Below are 21,973 nucleotides of genomic sequence, written 5' to 3' on the forward strand. Positions count from 1 at the left end.
TTGTTAATGAAGAAATTTTGTTGTACTGGGTGTTTTGGAGCAATAGCAAGTTAACATGGGGTTTTCTGGCCATTTTTTTAAAATTCGGCTTAAGACCCCAAGATTGCACCAAGGAGGGAATAGTAGCCAATACTCTTGAGGATCACCCCTCCGCAAAATTGGACTGTACTGTGGAATGAATGCTAGAACCTGGGTGATTTGTCCTTGTCTTACTTCCTATCCTGTCACAACAGCATTGCTTCTTGCATAGAAAACCGATTTGCCCACAAGATTTGGAATATTTTTCAAATCTTTACTGCAGTTGACACCTTCATCCGCATTCAGGATTCGTCCGAAATGATTTTGTTTGTATTCCTTCTTCCCGATACGGCTGCACCCTTGAGACATTGCAAAAAGATAAATCGCTTGTTTACAAGGTTACTCCTAAGGTGCAAAATAAAACAGAGCACAAAATTGGAAACCGCTTCAATGTTGCACACGTCGTCAGATCATACCCTATAGAGATTAAAAGATCAAAATGATCTCATCATTGAACCTGGGTGACATTCGTTGCTGATAGGTTGGCACCTTGTGCACAGTATCAAACAATTTTTTGTGGAGGGAGGGTGGGGAATTGTGGTAAATTGAAGTTGGCTTTAGCTACGGAAAAATTAACCCGGATCCAGGATGCTTAGAAGCAGCATTTTTGGGGCGAGAATGTGTTTATGGTGTTTGCTAATAAATGAAGCCCCTTTGAAACACTTGGTTCTGGCTAATGAAAGACAATTCGTTCATTTGGTTGACGGCAGTTGTAGAAGTGCACCGACTTATCTTGTACGTGGTTCCTTAGATTTCCATGAAATATGAAAAGGAACTGAGTATGAAACAGGATTCAAAAATGGGTTTAACGCTGGTTCTCAACCATATTACTCTAGATCAGCTCAGGAATACTATCATGAAACAGATTCACGAATCAGTGGACTACAATTTCATTTTGAATGAAAAAACCAACTGTCACTTGTCAAGCTTTGGCGAAAACATTCAAAACTACATTTCACAAGTTTAAATTCTTATCATATTCATGATCCATGTAGGCAACATGCAATTTACCTTCCACGTGAAGAAACACCGAGTAACTGATCTTGGGTTCGGAGTTGACTTGGCATTGATATTCTCCGGCATCTCTCATTTGGGTGAATTTGATCTGGAGTGTCCACACGTCCGAGTCTCTTTGATGATGCGCACTGAACCTCTGATCTCCAGTGAAGGTAAGCACGCCGCTCGTCAAAACGTGCAAATCTGACTTGCGGATCCAAGACACCTGGAACAAACAACGGGGAAAATTATGAATCTCTTGCAGCAGCCAGAATTGTGGAGTGAGCCCTGGTCTAGCATCCATCCGAGAGTCTAACCAATTTGGGCTGTTTTCAGTGGCTCAAATCAAGGCCAAATGAGTTCATGAATAATTTAGCATCTTTCCTCTCAACCGGCCCCTTGTGCACATTGTTTCATACAGACAATAACAGGAGGTGGAACATTCTTCTGGAATGAGGCGCATTCTTTTAGGAGAGGCGGAGACTGACATAAGAAAAAAAACAACAGCGGTGCGTGACGTGACGCACAATATGACATGGTTGCACTTTTAATGGTCTCTAAATGTCTTTTACTGGCAGAGCATCCACTTGTCTTTGACCACAATGGAGGTAGTAAAAGACTTTGGAACAATAGAAATGTCGGTCAATTGGTGCATCCTTTCAAAATTGTTCTAGACCCGTACGGGGTAAAGATGTCGGAAAACAAGGAATCGAACCAAAGTTATCTACTCCATTCCAATCCAATGTTCCGTTACGACCTTCTTTTTGCTTACAAAGTACACGGCATAAATATCAATTTAGTTGAAGCTTTCGGCTCGTGGAGGCCACTGGTCTTTTCCCTTCTTACTTGTAGAGTGCGAAGGACAGAAGAAGGTTCCATATGCAGAATACTCAGGCCTCCAAAAGGCCGACCGACCCGGTGGTGTCGTTGAGCTTTGTCAAGAGAGTCCAACACCGTGGCACTCCAATCTCCCATGCTCCATAAATTTAGAAAATCAACACAAATGGAAATTTATTTGACATTTTCAATTTTGAAGCTTTTACCCCCATTTTTCTCACCGTAATGGCATCCCCGTCCCAACGGCCCCTCAAGCCTGGCATACTATTCATATTGGCCCGTGTAGAGTAATAGAGCTTTCCAGCCATCTCTGTGCGCACAACTACTACTTTGGCATTTGGACAAATACTGTCGAGTGGGCGAAAAAGAAGACATTTTTTACCATGACTACCAACACAAAGAGTTGCAAGGGTATGCCTGATTTCTCAAAGACACGCCGCACTCTCGTTTCAGGTTCACCATGCCTTCTTTATAAAGATACAAGCAAGGACTATCATGTTCTGAGCAACCCTCGGTTTGTTGTTCCAAAGCCTTGAGTCGGCATCAACGGGTGGAGGCTGGGCAAAACGCTGGTGATCCTTGTTTGTGCTATATGTACTACTATAAAGAAGGGGAAGAGTTGCCACGCGTTCTGTACACAGACAGAGGGGAAGTAGAGGAAAGGGCCACAACAGCCACCACTATTGCTATACATAGCTATTCCTCTTAGCCCTGGGGACATACTCTTGACATGTATCTGACATCAAGGCAATCTATCTGAATTTGAACTTCCTATGAATGTAGAGCGAGTTCAAGTTGCAAGAGTAATGGAGCGTAGGATGCCGCGCACAACTCACCAGACTATTCAAGGACAAGTGGGAATAATATTTCTGCCCAGGATGTGTCAAGGTATGATTCTCTTGTGCACCATGCCAAAAGCTGGGCCCCACAATGAGATTCATTACATCCCATTCCCTGGATGTGGTTGCTACTGGCGACGGCCTTTAATGGAAAAAATCCCAAATGCCTTTCTTCAATTTAACAAGCTTGGGCAATCAGCCTTTGGCGATGAAGGGTTACCGCATGGGAAGGTTGCTCTGTCAACCGAGGTCATTTGTTATTTTCTTTCTATGCTTGGATAGGAAGAAGTAGCTGCATATGAAATTTGGTAGTGAGCTTGAATGAAAGAATGACGCTTCACTTCAGGATCTACATACGTGAGGGCCCTCTCACGAGATCTGAGAAATGCTGTGCGTACTTACCTAGATCCTCTAACAAGCTAGCCCTGTGGTTTCTCACTCAAGTGTTCCAACCATTTTCATACATATTGTACTCCATGTTTGTCTGGTCGTTTCTCATCCAGGAACTCTATCATGTTCCATAAAACTCATCAGCATCAAGCTCATTACCTTATTAGATGGGGAACTAAGCCTTCGTCGTGGTCGTGTTGCTTATCTCTGGTTCATCTCAAGTATAGACTCTCCCAAAAATGAATCTTTCATATTCGAACGACATTCTTTTTACATCAATGAATATTTTGCTTCCTTGTACAAACGAATGAAAATCGAGCCAGAAAAAGCCGTTTATCAAGAAGATTATCAAATGCATTTAGAGTGCAGTAGCGCATATTCTGCTGAGTATATGTAATCCAAGTGCGGGCACGCACGCCTTCCACTACAAAAAATAATAATCGCTTTCAGAGGCTCCATTACAATTTTCTGAGAAAAAATATCAAAAGCAGGGGAAAACCTTATGGCTATCAACCTTGTAAGAAAATATTGAACTTGTTTTTTTCGCCCAACCGTGAAGGTTACAAAAACCACAATGCAGTGTGAAATCAGAAGCCCTTTTGAGACTGGTTCATTGTCAATTACGATTAAAGCTTTATTAAGTTGTGTGTCTTCAAAGGTTTCTATGCTCAGATTTGCTTGCTATAAATGCCGATTGTTTCAATAGATAATGCATCGGGTTAAGAGTATTATTCGTCAATATTTTGAAAAGACCAAATAAATGGACACTTGAGGAAGATGATAAAAGGATTAGATAAAAAAGATAACAGATTGAAAGAAAGAACGCATCCACAGTTGCACCATTCTTTGGCTTCACTAACACCAAAAATAAAATAAAGGAAGAAAAAAACGCCAAAAGTCACATTTGTCATCTTACTTGCCAGTCTTAGATCGACTTTATAATGCCTCTCTATTCCATCAATTTCATCAAAGATGCAATCTTGAAGCTCATATATATTAATTTTAACCGAGCCCAAGTACTATAATTTGAAGACACCAAAACCGAGGGTTTAAGGATGTACTGTACGTAATTTGATGAGTACAAAAAAAAGTTCCATGTAACTTTTTTGCGCTTGAGGATTTGGTACCTCATTAAATTAACAAGGTAAAATAGTCATTTAATCAAAGCCCATCTCAATGCTAATTTGCCACCCCAAAATGTTATATTTAGAGGGTGGTTGTACGATGTACTTTAGTGCGTTTTTTCTCGCTCTGACAATCTGATGCAAGCATCAACTACGCTGAGCCATAAAGGCATTTAAACCTTGGAGGAACAACGTCAATGTCCACTTTAAAGCCCAATTTTGTGGTCCAACCGAAATCTTGTACCCGACTCTGTCCATCTTATTAAAGCCAAAGCCGACTTCAAACTTGAGTGGAGGACATTATGAGCCAATCTCCATTCCGGAGTCGTATGGAGCTGACGAAACCAGTTGTTCTCAGGGAAAATGAACCAAATATACAAAAGCCAGGTCTTGATGCTAGGGATGAAGATGAGGGTACCCAAGGCTCTGACTAGGTGCCTTTAAGGACAGCGATCTTAATGCCACCCAAAAGTGGAACTATTAATCCTACTGAGGAAAAGAAAACCCAAGTCATGGGAACACTCAGTGGAATCGCTCGTGGAACTTCCCTACAACTTGTTAAATTGGTTAGCTCACTTTCAAACTGGCTCCATGTGGAGGTATGTGTATGCATTTCTATCCTAGATTCACTCAACGCAGAAGCTATCTCCAAAAGAAACGAGACAGTTGTCTTTAAAGCTCTGGAACGAGGAGTATGTTACCTTTTGCCCCATGAACTCCCTGATAGGACAGGGAAAAAGTTCTGAAGAAAGAAAAACTTAGTAGAGAAATCTGAGGGTGGAAAGAAACGAAAAAAGATCTCGATTCGTGGTCTATTCAATTTTGAACGTGGCAGACTGAAATGGACTTTGAAAGTCGTTAACGAACCGAGATATTTCATCGGATGCCAAGGAAGATGAAGTTGGTATGAACTTGGCCCTATCGCTCTTCGCCCTCCTTGCTCCACACTCCAGAAGTGTTTCGTCGAGGGATAAACTTGAACTTCAATGAAAACTTGCAAACTTGGCTTTAAGAAAGTGTTTATCCAGCCAGAGCCCAACTGTCCTCATCACCCTTCTTGGTAGAGGATTTGAAATGAGTTGAAAAATTGAGCAAGAATTAAAGTATGTACGTGTGAATATGAGCTATCTGAGTCACAGGATACTGCGTCATTTTTTTAATGTTGGAACCAAACTATAGTGATGCGACTTAGATTGGTAATTCAAAGCAAGCCAAAGGAGAAAGAAACTGCTTGGGCCCAAAATTTGGAACAAAAAACATTTCCGTCTCAATAATCCCAACTTTGCAGACATAAAACCTAGTCTGACCCCATGTCAGCAAGTTAACCCACAGCATCACTCGTCTCCCCGGGATTCTCTTCCGATCTTTTATCCGCCTCCTTAAACAAAAAACTTTCTCCTTTGTTCTCGTAATAAACGAGGGCATATTTCCACTCAGCAAGCCATCCAATTCCGACTCTTTCAAACATGGCCAGCCAATGAGCACTTAACCTCAGCGAATAAGACCGATTTTTGGGACGATAAATGTACGAATAGTCGACGGAACAGATTCTTGGCCTTCTCTCAGATTTACATGGCCTAAGTTGTCTTTGTCGGACTTTTAAAGTTTGACCTTGGTCGACGTAAGTTGACGTTCCTCATCAAGTTAATCAAGATCAGTGTTCAATGGGTTCTAGATACAGATTCATCCCAAAGTTGTTGAGGTTTAGGTACGTTCAAGTATGATTCCTTCAACCATGTTTACATTTGCGATCAAGGAAAGACACTTGACCAATGACCATGAGATCGGCTACGTTTATTTACAAAAGGGACCTCATTACAGTGCAGAGAGAAGGCCTCTAAAGAAGGCCAAGCGGCTTCACTTGTACTTGATTAGGATTGGCTCCTGGTAACTCCAGCAAGTGATGAGGAAAATGCCTTGTTTGTACCGCACAAGACGCACTCACAATTTCCTGAATTACCGCACATTTAATCGGAATATCTCGAGATCCCATTCTCACAGATCAAGATTATATTTCTGCTCTTTATTGACATTATTTACAATTTGCTATAAAAGTCGACGCTTTGGGGATGCATAAAGGTGTCGCAAAAGTTTCTTTTTTTTTCTTTTTAGCTTTTTTTTAACTTAACGGGTATCACTCTGAAAAAAAACATTTCTAAATGATGTAAGCACGAGTCTTACTGAGACTTGCTTTTTTGTGATTTGGAAACGGCAAAAACCTTTTGGGATCATTGTATATTTCGGAATATTTGGAGAGATTTGCTAATGCAACTTCCCATTCCATCAGCATGTGCAATTCAGTTCAAACAAAGTTTCCGACGAGGGATTCTAAAAAAAGGTAAACAAAACTTTCGATATATTCTTTGAGGATTTACATTTTCAAAACAACTGGAACTTTTCCTTGAATCTCCTTAAAGAGCCAATGGCAAATTAATAAATTCTGCTTGGATGCTTTTCCCATAGCTTTCAGTGTACTCCATAGCCCCGTGAACTAGGCCAAGGCTGCATCTTTTTGGTGTAGGAGATTATTCCATCGCTCAAGGCCAAATTTGGTAGTGCGGGTAAATAACGCCTCCAACCCGAATCTTGCTTGGGCATTGGTCGAGAAGAATTGGTTTTTCTTCCTAATACCTTGACCCGTATGTTCTATCGAGTATGTTCCCATGTATCCTCCTCAATCTTTGGACAATCATATTGGGGCAAGTTATGTGCCATACAGGGTTAATCGCAACAAGACAGAGCGAACTTCAAGGCCCCTAAAGCATTGTCTCCTTTAGTTTTGAGGCATGAGTACTTTTTGGTATGCACCATCTGCTCTTAAAGTGTTCCATGATACGTGTTGGTGCCTCTTGGTACGCCGTGAGAATAAATCAAAATCGTTTTTCAATTCCATTGCGGCTTGGGCACTTCAGCCCGGCTTCAGCCATGCTTCAGTCCAACTCACCAGGATTGAGCTCCCAAATCGATAACCAAACCAGATTTGCCTTAGTGGTTGTTGGGCAGGATTTCCATTCCACTCCATGCACAGCAGGGTAAACATGAAGTCGATAAACGGATTATCCAGGTTGCAGGTAGGTACATACACACGAAGGACGTGGTATTCGTAACATTGGGCTTACATTGGATCTGTCTGTCTTCAATCGTTACAAGAGAGCATTATTTGGGGCTATTCCAAAACATCCTATCGATGAGGCCAGAACGGCAAAACAAGAAAGCGCAGCATCCTGATCTGCTACGATTCGGTGACAGGTTTAACCTTGGATTTGGAGTGATAGACAAATCAAAATGTGGATCGATCAGGCACCGAATTCCAGCTGCCTGGAGCCAATTTGGACAACGTGATGACAAATCTATAGATAAGGCTAACAACGGCCAGAGCTAGTCGTGGAGAGGGCATGAGTAAAGAAGCTTGTGCCAATGAAATTCCATGGAACATGGGCTTCTTGGTTGCCTCTTACAGTCTAAAGGCATGGCATGGTAGTAAGAAGAACCGGGTAGTTGGACCCACAAATGAATATTAATGAGGAGAAGACGTGGATCTTCTTCATATTCCCATATTGTGAGAGAGAGTTTCGTACACCTTCATGATATTAACTTATTCAACTTCTCTGGAGGACATTTCTGGGTGCCTTTTTTCCCGTAAGAGCCGAGAAGAGCTGAGGTTAAACAATAAGAGTCCAAGGCAATACTAGTACGTATGTACACCAACTTCGTATTTCCAGTACCGTGGGCCATAATTTGAAGCAATACAAACCCCAAACCAATAGCCAATCAGTCGGTGTCGGATGTGGCCGAACATGGAGAATAATATGTTCATTAGGCTCCGTATTCAGGGAAATGTCATTGGATTGAGGCTGGGTTATTGTTTGGTACTCGGTACAAGGCATTTCGTTAACCTAACTTATGAAATGAGTACAACTTTTGACTGAGGAGGGTTTGGTATTGAGCGATTCTCGTCATGGGGTGAAGGCAAGGGCAAATAAAAATCTCCGTTGAAAGTTTTGTAGCATTCCAGTATCACATCATACTCAGGGTGACAATCAAGGTAGATAAATACCTGATTGTGTTTGAAATGTAATATTGTTTATTGTTTATTGTTTTTGCCACTCCAACCACCTTCTTGTTGTATAAATATGAACCATGATGTGGATGAGGAAAAAAAGATGGTAAAACCAGACCACCCCCTTTACTACCTAGTCAATTGGCAGATTGAAAGTGATTACTCTCAGAAGAGAAAGAACTAGGTGATCTTGATATCCAATTAGTGGGATACAAACAGACTTCGACCACCAGATCGCTTGCCACTTACATTGGTCCAAATCCAATATCCCTTGGGGAATTGTGACCTCCAAATCGGAGACGAACAACACTAAAGAGGCCTATGTACGAATGTGTAGCTACAAACTACTAACCTACTACATAGCTTGTGCGAATGAATGTGCCATGGTGGGTGTTTAGTGGCATGGAGGTAGTAGAGAGGTAGTAGGTGTACTCAATTTATTGGGGGTAATCGAGTAATTGGACAAGTTCCGACGAGTCAAATAGTCAAGTCTCGGATGGGCGTGAACCGATGGAAACATCTCGCAATTACTCTAGTACCCCCGGTCGAGGACAAATAAACCTAATAGATGGCCATCCGCCAGAACCGGATTCAGTAAGTGAGCACCATATTTGTTTGAACAAGTACCTATTATTGCCTCGCTCAGATCGGCTTCTTACCCGTCTTTGTCCAATATCCTGGACGGTGCAATGTAAATGGGCCGTTTGTCCCAGGAACACGGTCTGATTATTTCCGTCCATATCAAAGTATGGAAATCGCTCTTGGTCCTCATTGGTCACACTTGCGATATCGTGCTTAATATGCTCATACACACCTGCAAAAAAGAGACACATATTCTGTATTCTGTACCGAAGACAGTACACACGAATGTAGGTACTAGACCCATTGAATTGAAATAGATCTTATCGTCCTCGAGCGGGTCTCGTGCTCGATTGGATGTTTATCCCATTCAAATTGTGTGTCAATCTTTCGATTTTCCAATTCCCAAGTACACCAACCAAACCGTCGAGTACTCAACCACTCTCATGTTTAGTGCTTTCTTGGCTAGCTTCTGGACGATCCTCGTAATGGACGGAAGAGTTTAGGTCGATGTCGTGCCAAATTACAAAACCCCTCACTTCGTGGACAGCTTTTCGATACTTCTGGTATAGAGTGCTTTGTATAGTGTTGACCGAGAATATAGTCCCAAAAACTTGTTTCATACTATTGACAGAGGCCAGCACTGAGCTTTGTAGCTCTTTTACAGCAAACCGTTTCGTTTTGCCCAGGATTAGATCCAAGGTAGTTGGTTGAGGGGACCTTCATCCGATCTTTTTGATGGTTGGAGATGGAGTGGACATTTTTCGGATGACCCGTTAGTTATCTCCCTCATCATTGAATTATTGACATTTTCCAAAGGATCTTGAAAAAGTTTACCACCTTTATTCAACCTTCGAGGACACACAGGCCAATGCAAACAACTTTTAATCTTCAAACTGCTTTGTATTTGGTGGAACTCTTTTTCAGAGACTGTTTTCCATAGCTAAACATAAAGTTCAGTCAATGTTACTGGTCTTGGATTGGATGAAATAAGGCAACCGCATTTATTTGATTTGATACTCCCAAAGGAGAAAATTTTCTCTGGAAGCGGTCAATTATGATAAGCTTTGACCCATTAATTTCTACTCGCCTAAAGATGGAATTCATTTATTACAATGATTAATTTAAAGTAGACTTCGTAGAAATAGACCGCAAAACTTCCTTCTCACTAAAATGTGTGTCACTGTCAAGTGGAGGTAGGATGTAATTTGGAGATGATTATTTCATAATGTTCCAGAATATCCCACAAGGTCTTTAAAAAAAGATATCAGTGAGATGTTCCGGTCTGAACATCCCTGATCCCAATGCATTATTCAACAAATTCCCAGATGATTATCTTTTCTAGTGGTCATTCAAAGCGAGCTATTTCCAACTCTCACAACTTTCAACTAAATGAAAGTTAGATTACTTTAGACAAATATGAGCCTAATTTCTACTTAGCCAGTAACAAAATATTTTGTTAGTGTATGGTACAATCCCAATATAAGAAAAGGCATTCTAGCACGTGGGAAATGGTAATTTTATGTGATCTTGGTCCCAATGTACTAGACAGGATATGATGAGAGGACGTGAGTACGGGCCTTCAGAAGGAATGCATGCTGACATAGGGCGTTTTATAGCCTTTTGAGATGAGCAAGCACTCCAATACATGTGAAAAACCATCATACATAGACCTCTACAACACTATCGAATTAAAGCAAATTTTCATAACCAATTCTATTGAAAAAGTTATTGCCATTTGAATGCCTTATCTCTTCATAAGAAATCTAACACTTTTTTTTTCAATGCCGAAGAGGGCGGCCGAAACTCGATAGAGCAAGTTTCGTTGTTTGGGAGCTCGAGGGTGACAAGAAAATCGACGAAAGCAATGTCGGTTGTGGGTATGGAAACTTGGTTTTAGCGGTTAGCATGGGATTTTTTGATCATTTTTTTGATTGGGACTTCCTTAACGTCACTTAATCCAGTTAATATGACTGACCACAACTTTCCGTGCCAGCTGTTATGTCTATTCAGTTTCCTCAGAATGCATGCTGGTCGTCGAACCAATGCCGGTGTTGGATCCCCGATGAGAGATAAGTCGATGCCGTCTTGAGGCTTCCAACTCGTTTTTGTATTTTTCTTATTGAGCAAGGGAAAAAGGGTATACTCAAAGAGTGATAACATTTTTTCTATTTTGAAGATCAGGTTTGCCAGCAAAATTGGAAAGTAACGGCAACCAGCGTTGTCAGGTGGCCTATGAGGATGCTAAAATTTCCAAAAGTGGTTACTTTTGAAACTTAAAGGCCACGAGAAAAAGCGTGGCCTCCAACCCTTTAGTTGGCCACCAAGTGGCTACTTTTGATGTTCAATGGCCACAGGAACAATCATCTGGCCGCCACCCCTTAATTTGGCCTCCTTTGGGCACCTTTTAAAACTCAATGATCATTTTTGACCATGGTTGATAATTAGTTAGAACTCAATATTTTGAAATCATAGCTCCACTTTATGAAGCAAATATTTTCTAAATGTTATGAGTAGGAACGCTCAAACTCTAAATATACGCGTATATACACGCCCAAACTATGTTTTATCCGTTTTATGTCCTAAACCAGGTTTACTTGCATACATATAGCATATGGTATGATTTTTTGCACATTCTCATACATACTTTGCTTTTTGGCTGAGGCGAAGCAAAAACTTTCTATACTTTTGATACAAGTAAGGAAAATTTTTAAAGGTAGTCCAAACAAATAGATCGAATTAATCTTTCGTTTCAATAGTAGGGAGCATTACATTCTTTGTAGCAGTAAGAGAAGCCCGAGAAAGAAAAGCCTTCCTTCCTGTCCCTCCATTTTTTTTCTTAATGCTTTCATTAACTTTTGCCTCTTTTTGGATTCAAAGGATGTTTTAGTGCATTAAATGGAGTCTATGAAGCAAATTTGGCTGTCAGTAATAATGAGGCTACATAAACCTGGGACACTGTCTTTACCCAACTTTCGTTTTTATAGTCAGTATTGCTTCTTTGATTAGCCATTGAGTGTTTTTCCCTAAAACTGACAATTGATGCAGGGATCACGCACACATATTCAGAAAATGAATCAGCAAAAAAACTGAGAAAAGGGTCGTTTAATGATCCCAATTAAGAACAGCTTCATTTTCAACTTCATTTCATACCTGTTCCCCAGTTAACTGTCTTTTTATTCATCGTTTTCAACTGTCTGGACAATCATTGAACAAGGAAGGACACTCATGTGGAATCTTTCCCGATTGAGTGAGGTGCTTTGCTATTAATAGGCCACCAAGTGACGAGGCAAATATGCTTGCATTGGTCCTTGGTACACACTCCATTTCTATTTTTGATTCAGCGTCACGGTACTCGTACAATTACGGTCTCAATGCTTTTTCTGTGTGCTTAATACGTACATCCCAAACACAACTGGGACTCTTGGCGAAGGTCGAGAATCTGGCCAGTAGGTTCTCAGCGTCTTGGAACAGGAAATATGATGAAAGGAGACAAAAATGGATGGGATGGCGATATCCTCGTATGCATCATCATGCTTGCTATGCACACTCCCTAACATCCTTTCTGTGTACACACAGCAGTATACAGTTCTACAGTAGTGGCCCCGTAGTCGTATTTTTCGTGTCAAAGACAGTCCGAACATACGTTCCAGGTTGGATGAGAGACGAACGATAATGCCTAAGAAGTTCCCATTTCCGTGTTTCATCAAGCTGAGACCATTTCGTTTATTTTAGGGTTTCATGTTGGTTTCAAAAAGTAACTGCGTACGAAACGTGGCGTACCACTCACATCCAGATTACATAAAACATGTGGAGGCTTTATCACATATACTTGAAATGACATAGGCCCGTGCATAAAACAGAGGCTGAGGTTTTTCATGGGCACTCAAGTAGGTTGGAAGTCCGCCGAATATTTATTGCAGCTTTGAAGACTTGTTCCCAAATGGCCCTTTTGTTGCTTTTCTGCGATGAGTGGCAAGTGGGTCGCTGAGCCCAAACTTTGACTTGATATGACATTGTGAACTGACAAAAACTGCACCAAAGCTCATTATTGCGGCCCCTATCTAGCCAGCTATTCCTCACAATAGTACCAGAAGTTGTTGGCTTTGATTGTGTTCCCAGTCATGAATGAATAATAATACTAATAATGCACCACCTGTCTAACTTTCGCTAACTGGAAATGCAAATTGTGTCATTTTCAAGGCACAATCGCCACCACGTCCGAGCAACGAAGTTCTCGAAATCGCTATCAAAGAACGATAATCAGCCTGAGGCTCCACTGTTCCTGGAAATGTTGAAAACCAAACGTTGTGCACTCTTTTCAAACGCAATCTCCTTTAACGAATCTGCGTTTTTAAGCAATGATTTGGACTTCTTGAACTGAGAACGTACGTGGACAAATGTTTTCCTTTAAACATACCTATTGTTGTCTTGATTTTGAAAATCAATAACACTTTTGTTGTTGAAAACCTCAAAATAAGGTCTATTGTCGCTTCAAGGTCAACCACCTGACAGTGGGTAAATGTATTTTTGGTTATTTATTGGGCTATTTGTAACGACCACTCGAGCATCAAAAATGATAACATAGAGCCTATATCATGCGAACTTCCTTATCGTTACTGAAAATGTATTCCCCAGCACTTCAAGATGAAAGATTCATGAGTTTTACATATTTCACTTGATATTTCCTTTCATACCTACAGTATCTACCAACGAATTACAGTTGGCGGCTCTCGTTAACCCTTGGACATAGGATTGATCAGGGATTTTGGTCAATCACTTGTCCAAGTCTGATTTGAAATCTGCCAACGGATCGAGACCCACATATTCTTTGCTAATAATATAATTGAACAAACCCGAAAAAGCAGAGAGGTGGACTTCAATGTTACTATTTCACTCGAAACTGAAAACCGAAACATAAAAGAACATGGAGAAAAAACTAATATCATGTTGAAGCATGCTTTTGTACTATGTTTGCTTCAGTGGGACGTTTATTAGGATGTTCATCATCCAAGACTCGAGTATTACACGCACCAAGTTGAAGATCAAAAGCTTGCGGCACCCGTACGATTGCATCCAAAGAGAGTTCGTCCATGAATCAATCATACATGCAAGGCCATGAATTTGGTGCATTGCCAAGCCTGTGCGGATTGGTTTGGCCTTAGACTTTATGGGGATTTGCCCTGGCCTTAGGAAATTTTCAAGGTGTCTGATTGCATTTCGAGGGTACTTTATCCAATAGAGAGCCCAAACAATGTCTTTTTAGGTCAACCATGAACCACTGGAATATGGACAGGGATGCTAGGGTCAAAAGCATTTCCCTTCAAGTAAGACTGCCCCCAGGTCGTTGCAATTACGAGCTTCAAATTGTAGCCCAATCAAACAACTAGGTCAAAACTTATGCCTTCTTAAACCACAGTGAATAAAAGGGTACAGAAAGAATAATTTAGCTCTCTTTTAGTAATTAATCAGCACAATAGGACCAGCCCATAAGTCTGAAGGGTTAAATGAAATTAACCAGTCGTTCGATTGAAGTGAAAATTGAAACTGAATTAGTTTGATTTTAAAATGCCATTTCTCAACCCAAGCATAACAATCCATATCTTAGCGGTTCATTGGTCAACTGTAGTAACGTAGAAAANACAGAAAGAATGATTTAGCTCTCTTTTAGTAAGTAATTAGCACAATAAGACCAGCCCATTCACTGTCTGAAGGGTTAAATGAAATTAACCAGTCGTTCGATTGAAGTGAAAATTGAAACTGAATTAGTTCGATTCCAAAATGCCATTTCTCAACCCAAGCATGACAGTCCATATCTTAGCGGTTCATTGGTCAACTGTAGTAATGTAGAAAAATTTCACTCGTGTGTCGGTGTTGGTCTAACTTCAGACGACTGTTACATAGTTTTTTTGAAATAAATTGAGGTGAAGAAGTGAACATATGCAAAGGCCGTGGGCCTTGAGTCGCCATGAATATTGTTCATCCGCATCAGAATAATGCGCCATTGCATTATTGATGAACTCATTTCAGGAAATTGTGCAGTACTTGAACAACCAATGAGGCATGCCAGAGGTTAGAACCATGTTTGCTCATATCCACACAAAGAGGTGATTGACATAAGGGAATCTTTTGAGCTGAAATGAATGAAACGTTGCTCTCACTCAAGGTACTCGATTCATTTTACATGGAGATTCCACTGGTGAAGAATAAAGCCTCAAATTACTTTAATAATGCATTTATGTTTTTCTATGAATAATTTCAGCTTTGGCCATTATGCTATTCGTTGGAAATTTACATCAAAAGGCATTGAAGACAACAAGAATCGCTTCCCCGAACAACAGAACAAAATTATGAGCTTCGAACATACGCATTCAATGATCCTCAACAGTCTTAACAGAACTTAAGAGTCTAGAGCTTTTTAGATGCCATGGCAACCATCGTTGTAATAACAGTGTTTTTGCTTAATTCGAGAAGAGCTGGTTTGTTGCCGAAGATAAGTAAAATACAAAAAGGGTTTGTGGAGAGCTTGTGGAGAGCTGCCAAATGATGCGTTCTTGTGCCTTCAGCTAGAGATTTTCCCATTTAATTAGTATAAAAATTGCTCTCAGGCATGGGAAACCTCACTCCTTGTACAAAGAGTACATCACCTTCGTCGGTTTAATCGATTGAAAGTGGTACTTCGCCATGGGATCCAAAAAGTATCAACTATGTGGACTGCTTGAGGGCAAAAATAAGTTCTCCCATTCCTACAAAACCACTTGTCATGAGTTGCGATCAAAGGTGAGTATGGCTTGTTTCTTTCCACAAAGTTGAACTTGAACGCATATCTCCACATTTTTTTCTAGGGTTTCTTTCGTGACCAAAAGCATGCTTGGATTTCAAATACGGGTACAAGACTACTCCGAAACTTTCATTGAAACTTTTTACTCAGGCTCATTCCAAAACGATCAAAAATTCATTTTGCCAAGCGTAGAATGTGCTACATTAATGCGCCATTTGGTGGCAAAACCGGCGAAAATTGTAATAGCTGATGGGCAGGTAATCTTATGTTGGTCGCACTTTCGAGCCAAATGTGTAAGAGGATACATTTTGGCTGAACTGCAATTCAATTAGGGTCGACACCTAGTAATGCAACTGGGTGGGCATGGAGTGTTTTTTAAATGTCACACGTTTCGAAGTTTTAGTGCATAATGCTGTTAAGTGTCTCAACTCAGTCGTCTCTCTCTCTAATGGTTGCAGTTTCAATGGACCAAACCTGACTTCTCAAGGCCAAACTCAAATATGCAATCTAATTTAAGTAAGTCTGGATAGTTTTCCTTGGTTAGGTATAACCTTGAGGTTTTTGAACTGGCCTTTGTTTTTAAACCTGTTTTCAATCTGCGAGAAAGTGCCTTTGGCAGGTGTTGGCGAAACTTGACGGCAAAGGTCATAGAATGGAACTGCCCGTTTTCTTCCCAATGGCTTTGTAGTGTCTTGTAGTATAGTATCATCGATATAGCGTTTTGGCTTGTTATTTCAAAAAAAAAGATCTTGACTAAGGTCTTTCCGCGGCAGTCTGATTTTGATCAAAAATGCAAAAAATACGACACTGAATTTCATCAACCAACCTTAAGCCGAAGGGCTTGCAATGGCTGGCCTTGAAAGGGATTATAACAGGACCTTCGATATCACGGATAGAGGGTCGTTCCTTCTTTTGGGCTTTAGCATTTGCATCAGGCATCCTTGCCTCCGACTACCTCTCCGAAACCATACAGACTCCTTCCCATCCAGTGCATGAATGCTGGAAGCCCTCAAGATGAGCGTCTTTTCCCACCCTTCATTGAAGAGGCTTCTTTCACTCACGAGTGGAAGGATCAAGTTCATTGTGATGTATTTCGTCCCATTCTCCACCTTCTTTGAGGTATTCGAGAAGGAGGGTCAAAGTGGTCTACCAAAATGAGTTGAGTTTGCCAACACAAACACCAAAAAATATTCCAAGGTTGTCTGATATGTAAGAGGTGAAGACTTGAAACGATCACTCATCTCAATTTCGGTCACGCACTTTACTTCAAGTTTTCCCAAGTACAAGGAACTTTTCATCATCCGCTCATTCATCGGCAGCCCTTCAGACACCTGGGCGGGCTCTAATTATAAGCACGCCCAACTGCAGATACACTAGAAACCATTTTGAAGCCAGGCTTTAAAGTTGGAAAATAATCATATCCTCCGTCCTCTGCCATCAAGGGTTCTTGTACAACCACCAACACCACCACCACCACCACCACCAGTACATTGACTCATTGGCTTTGAGGAGGTGGAAAATTCACTGTCCTTCCATCCATTATTAGAGTCACAAGCAAGGCCAAAAGAACCTGAAGACAACTTAATGAACCGTTGTTGCTATTCTGCCAACCACGCTTTAGTTCAAGGGCTTTGAAGAGCCAGACACCCACCCACATACCACCCACCTCCTACAGTACAACACAAGGTCCAAAGTGGGCCAGGACCAAGAGTTCACCTAACGAAGACTGTTCAACAAACAAGTCAGCTAGTGAAGGGAGGTTAGTTGTGAAGCACGGCCTTGAAACCTTTAAATTTGGGAAGAGAAAAAAAACTTGCCAAGTTCGACTTCTCCATGAGAGATGGTCTTCCCGGCAAAACGAGGCAACGAATGGGCCACGACGATCGTCGAGTTCCAGACTTTTCCACTGTTTGCCCAGAGAAAAGAAATGTTCCCCAAGATAAGGAGGAGAGAGGCTACCTAACATTTCGCTTAAGGTGCAGGGAAGGGTAATAAGTAGTGGTCTGGTCGAGAAACTAATGGGCATAATGTCCATTGTCCAGATATCTTAATGATGAGTGCTGCACTAGTTCGGAACAGATTTGTCTCGTTTATCTCGCACCAAAACACTCCTAAATCGTTTGAACAGGCGTTCTCGAGAAATTGGATCGCATTTTAACTTTCAACGCCTTGAAAACATGCACAGAGCATGGTCTGGATTTCGTGCCTCCACACAGGCCACAGGCAGGAGTTGAGGCCCCGCTTTTCACTCGTCTCTACCTCTCGAAGGAGCCAGAAATTTAAAACCAGTGAAACAGAAGCTACAATGCTATCATGTGTCTGGTTCCAAACCCTTTTTCTTCCTCTCCCTGTGCCTCTGTCTCTCTATCTATTTGGTTATCCGGCAAGTGTTCCAAAGGTCTTTGCTTTGAGTTGCTCGATGGGAAAATGGCCAGGTTTTTCTTTCTTCCTCTTCGCCGTCGTCGTTGTCGTCGTCGTTGTTGTTGTTCCCCTCTTCTCCTTGGAGCGTCATAGACACAAGAGAGGAAGAGCTTTGGGACTGTCTCTAGAGTGCAACTTGGGCTGGTTCCAAACGCAATTATGGAGCAGTGTCATCTTTGTGCCATTCAAAGCCGCGTTGTTTGAGCCTCTTTATCAAGGTGAAGGCCTTCAAGAACGATATCGGTGAAATTGAGGACTGTTTCAACCGTCTCTAAAACACCTTGTGAACCTTTGGGGCACTGTTTCCACTCTTGGAGTTATCTTCTATTCGACCAATTTGATTGGGCCAAACTAAAATGCTCGCCAAGGACGAATGTGAGAAAATGGAACCGACCTGCAACCTTGGATTTTAAATGCATCGTGGGCCTTCTTCGTGACCCTATTTCTCGTTGCCACTGTGATATGGTTAGGGAAATGAAATTTCGGCGGAGATTTGACTAATTGTGAACTATCTTTGCATTCCGTATTTGCAAAGAGGCACTTCATCCCATCTATCTTTAGCAGACCCACAAAAGCAATTTGTGGTTTGCCCCTTCCGGCAGCTTAAAATGTTATTATTGGTATTGGCCTTGGATGCCATTCCAACCAAACAAGTCTTCCCTAGGGAACAACGAACCAGCTTTCACTTTTAAGTCCATTTTCAGCCTGCTTTTCAATTCCATCGGTCTTTGATGCCAATTTGGCTGTTGGTCACACATGTGTATACATATACTCTGACACAGAGAATTCATGTGGATTATGGTTTTGCAAATAAACTTATGGTTGTAGCTTAAGCCTTCAAAGAATCCCTCAATTTAAACTGAATAGCTTTACCTCAAAAGGCAATCATGCCTTGCGTTTTCTGTAGCTCGAATCTATCAGATGGATATGAATGGTTGACTTACCCAAACAGGTGGGAAATCCCGCTCCAAGAAGAATGGTAAACACGTACAGAGGAGCCGAGAGGACGGCCGTGACCTTGAATATCATCATCTTTGGTTCACTCAAAGTTCCGGGGACGAAAACCTTTGGCGTCCGGTGCCCGGTGCCCAAGAAAATAGGTTTCCTGCTAGGGTTTAAGGTCGATTTTCGATCTTGTTGAGACCGGGTGACGTTGGAGAGAACACAATGGTCTTTGCCCTTACACTAGGCTCCGACCTGTCGACACTGTCGACACTGTAGCCACTGTAGCCACTGTCCGTTCGTTGGTTAGAAGGTAGAAAAGTACCAGGAGTTTTAGCGTCTAACTTTGGTAGTGAAAATCTCCCAAGTCGTCGTTTTCGTTGCTGTCGTCCTTGGCGGTATAAGCAAGCGGAATGTACACGAGTTGGACCAAGTCGGACGGTGAGCTCGGCTGATGGTTTAGCTGCTCCGACAAGACCAAATGGTTTCTTTATCTTCTTGTGTTTGCCGACCAAGAAAGCGAGATGGAGTCTGGAGATGTTAGGAACAAGAAGAGGACAGCGTCGTCCTTCTCGAGGTATTTATTTCACTCCAAAATGCCCTCCTTTTCATTTCCGGATTGGGTCGACTCGGGAAAAAGTTCCTTTTTGTCTCTTCCCGGGATTTGCTGGAATGATGAAACTCTACTCAGAGAGAAGGAACGAATGAAGGCAGCTGAGGGCACCTCTACCGCCACTAGGGTCGTCGGAAGTAAAGGCTGTTTACTCCCAAACGGGTTGGTCCAACTGGAACGATGTTGATCACGGCTTGGTCCACAATGGATCGGGCACTGTCCTTGCCTATTATTTGAAGCCTTTTGAAGTGTATCAAAGGTAATGAAGTTCTCAACTCCTTCTTTGTCTGGTCGTTTAATGGCCACTCCTGGGCCTCCTCATGCTCTCGTCTTGTCCTTTGTCCCAGATTTGGCAACAACCCTTTCCCACTTGTGGTAGGTCCTATTCGTGTTCAATGGTGTAGGTTGATGACTCTTTAGGCGTACTCAATTCCTCCTAGCCTCTTGGCTTCCATCGACCAAAATGGGTCTGTTTGTCAGCCGTTTTTTCTGGCACAACCCCCCTAAGTCGGGCAACAAGTTCCAGAATTTGTGTCTTGGCTGCAAACAGACATGTAATAAATGCCTTGAGTTATTCTGGTGATATAATTGTGAGCTTCCAATTGACCCAGTTCCCCAACGATGATTTATCCATTCAAAGCGCTCGGTTGATATATCTCCTTATTTGATGAAATGCAATGTGGGGTAACGAGAAAGTGACGATTGAGGAAGTGGTGGAAAAAAAACATTCAATCCGCCCAAGTGAGTCAGGAAGAAGTCGGCATCTTTTCCCAGGCTTATATAATACAAAACACCACACCACCATCCAGTACGTAGTACGCTATAAAGCGGAATAGTTTCTCGCCTTCGGCAATGATGGGGATGATGTATTCGGCCCGGATTTGCTCCGCCTTTCACGAAGACCTAGTCCAATTCCACCTCGACGCTTTTGGTTGTTCTCTCCTGGCAGATCTCTTGGCAAGCACCAGTCAGGCACCCCCATATGACAAAGTTCACATCAGAGTTCACTACCACTACCAGCCAGATAACTCCACGATTGGAGGCAAGTCAAGTCAAACAAAAAAATGTTCCCAAGTCTACTTTCGTTTTTGGTGATCGTCTGAATTGATGCCATACATATGGCGTACCACCACTACTAGTATGTGTAAAGGGGATTGGTGGCTGGTATGAGCACACCCACACATCCACACGAGGAGGAGGTTTTCGAAAGTGAAGCGACTTCTTTCAGAGCAAACAAATGACGCACCCAGAAGAAAGAAAAGCTTTCAGTTTAAAGAAAGAAGGCCCACTGATGCTTGATCTGAAATAGGTTTTATCGACAATCGACACAAAACAAGGCAGACCGCAATAGATTTTTGTAGCCAACAGCCACGGTCCACACGGTAGTATGTTGAAAAAGTAATGGAATTACTTGATGTTTCGGGAGGTGCACCACGACCATCCCTGGGTTTTGGCCAGACTTTGAGCCAGAGTCCGTCCAAAGAGCTTGTTAGTTCGTTCTTCAGTGACCATGAAGAAGAAAGAGAGTGCCTGAAACGGACCAGAAAACACACGTTAATGCCTTCTCCAGTCAGGTAGAGAGAGCTTAGTAGTGCCCCTACCCGTGCACTTGGGCCACATGGGGAACTCATTCTGGGTCCTAAACATTCGAATACCTCTTTTCATCAGTCCATCTCGACTCATGTTGTTCGCACACTTGGTGCGTACACTCGATTTGGGTTGATTTCAGAGCAATGCTGCTGCTGTTACGCGTACTTGCTTCTTCATTATGCTAGGTTTACTAGGTCGAACATTGTGGACGTGAAGGCTGTTACAAGAGTCTTGTTTGGATTTGAATTCCAAAGAGCTGAGCGAGGGCAGGCAAATTCAGGCCTACCGCTTCATAGCTCGTGACCTGAAGGTTTTTTTTTGCCCAATAGAAACGCTACGTAGAAGCCGACCGACTCAGACCACCGGACCAAGGAACAGATCTGAATTGTGGAAGAAGTCAAGACGGCAGTTTGTTTCTTGTCGGTAATAGCCTCGCCGCCTTTCGAGGCCATTATCCGAGGGTTATCGAGTTGGTTGGTTTGTTGGCTACCTCCCCACCAAGTCCAACAAGACCATCAGTGTGGGATTACTACGTAAATATATGCAAATGCAGAATAAACTCTCATGAATCATTTCCCACTCTACAAGACCGAGCGAAAGAGCTCTTCTCCGAGTTTGGAAATGAAGTTTGCATTACTCGTTACCCTCATAGAATGGAAATATATTCCATTCGACTCACTGATCTGGAAGACCTTGTCATATCTCCTCTAAAACATAATCGAA

The 21,973-nt window shown here is 42.0% G+C and overlaps 1 protein-coding gene across 1 annotated transcript in view; it reads right to left on the reverse strand.

Moving 5' to 3' along the window:
• The window catches only part of LOC131879859 (zwei Ig domain protein zig-8-like), a gene marked incomplete in the record, with an annotated part of 40,117 nt that overhangs the window by 6,084 nt on the left and 12,060 nt on the right, over positions 1–21,973 (reverse strand). The window contains 3 exon segments of the mRNA XM_059226310.1: positions 1,090–1,300; positions 8,984–9,138; positions 19,050–21,190. Of these exon segments, the coding sequence (XP_059082293.1) occupies positions 1,090–1,300; positions 8,984–9,138; positions 19,050–19,137 (454 nt within the window).

The sequence above is a fragment of the Tigriopus californicus genome, chromosome 4 (assembly GCF_007210705.1).
Source record: "Tigriopus californicus strain San Diego chromosome 4, Tcal_SD_v2.1, whole genome shotgun sequence".
Lineage (NCBI taxonomy): Eukaryota > Metazoa > Arthropoda > Copepoda > Harpacticoida > Harpacticidae > Tigriopus > Tigriopus californicus.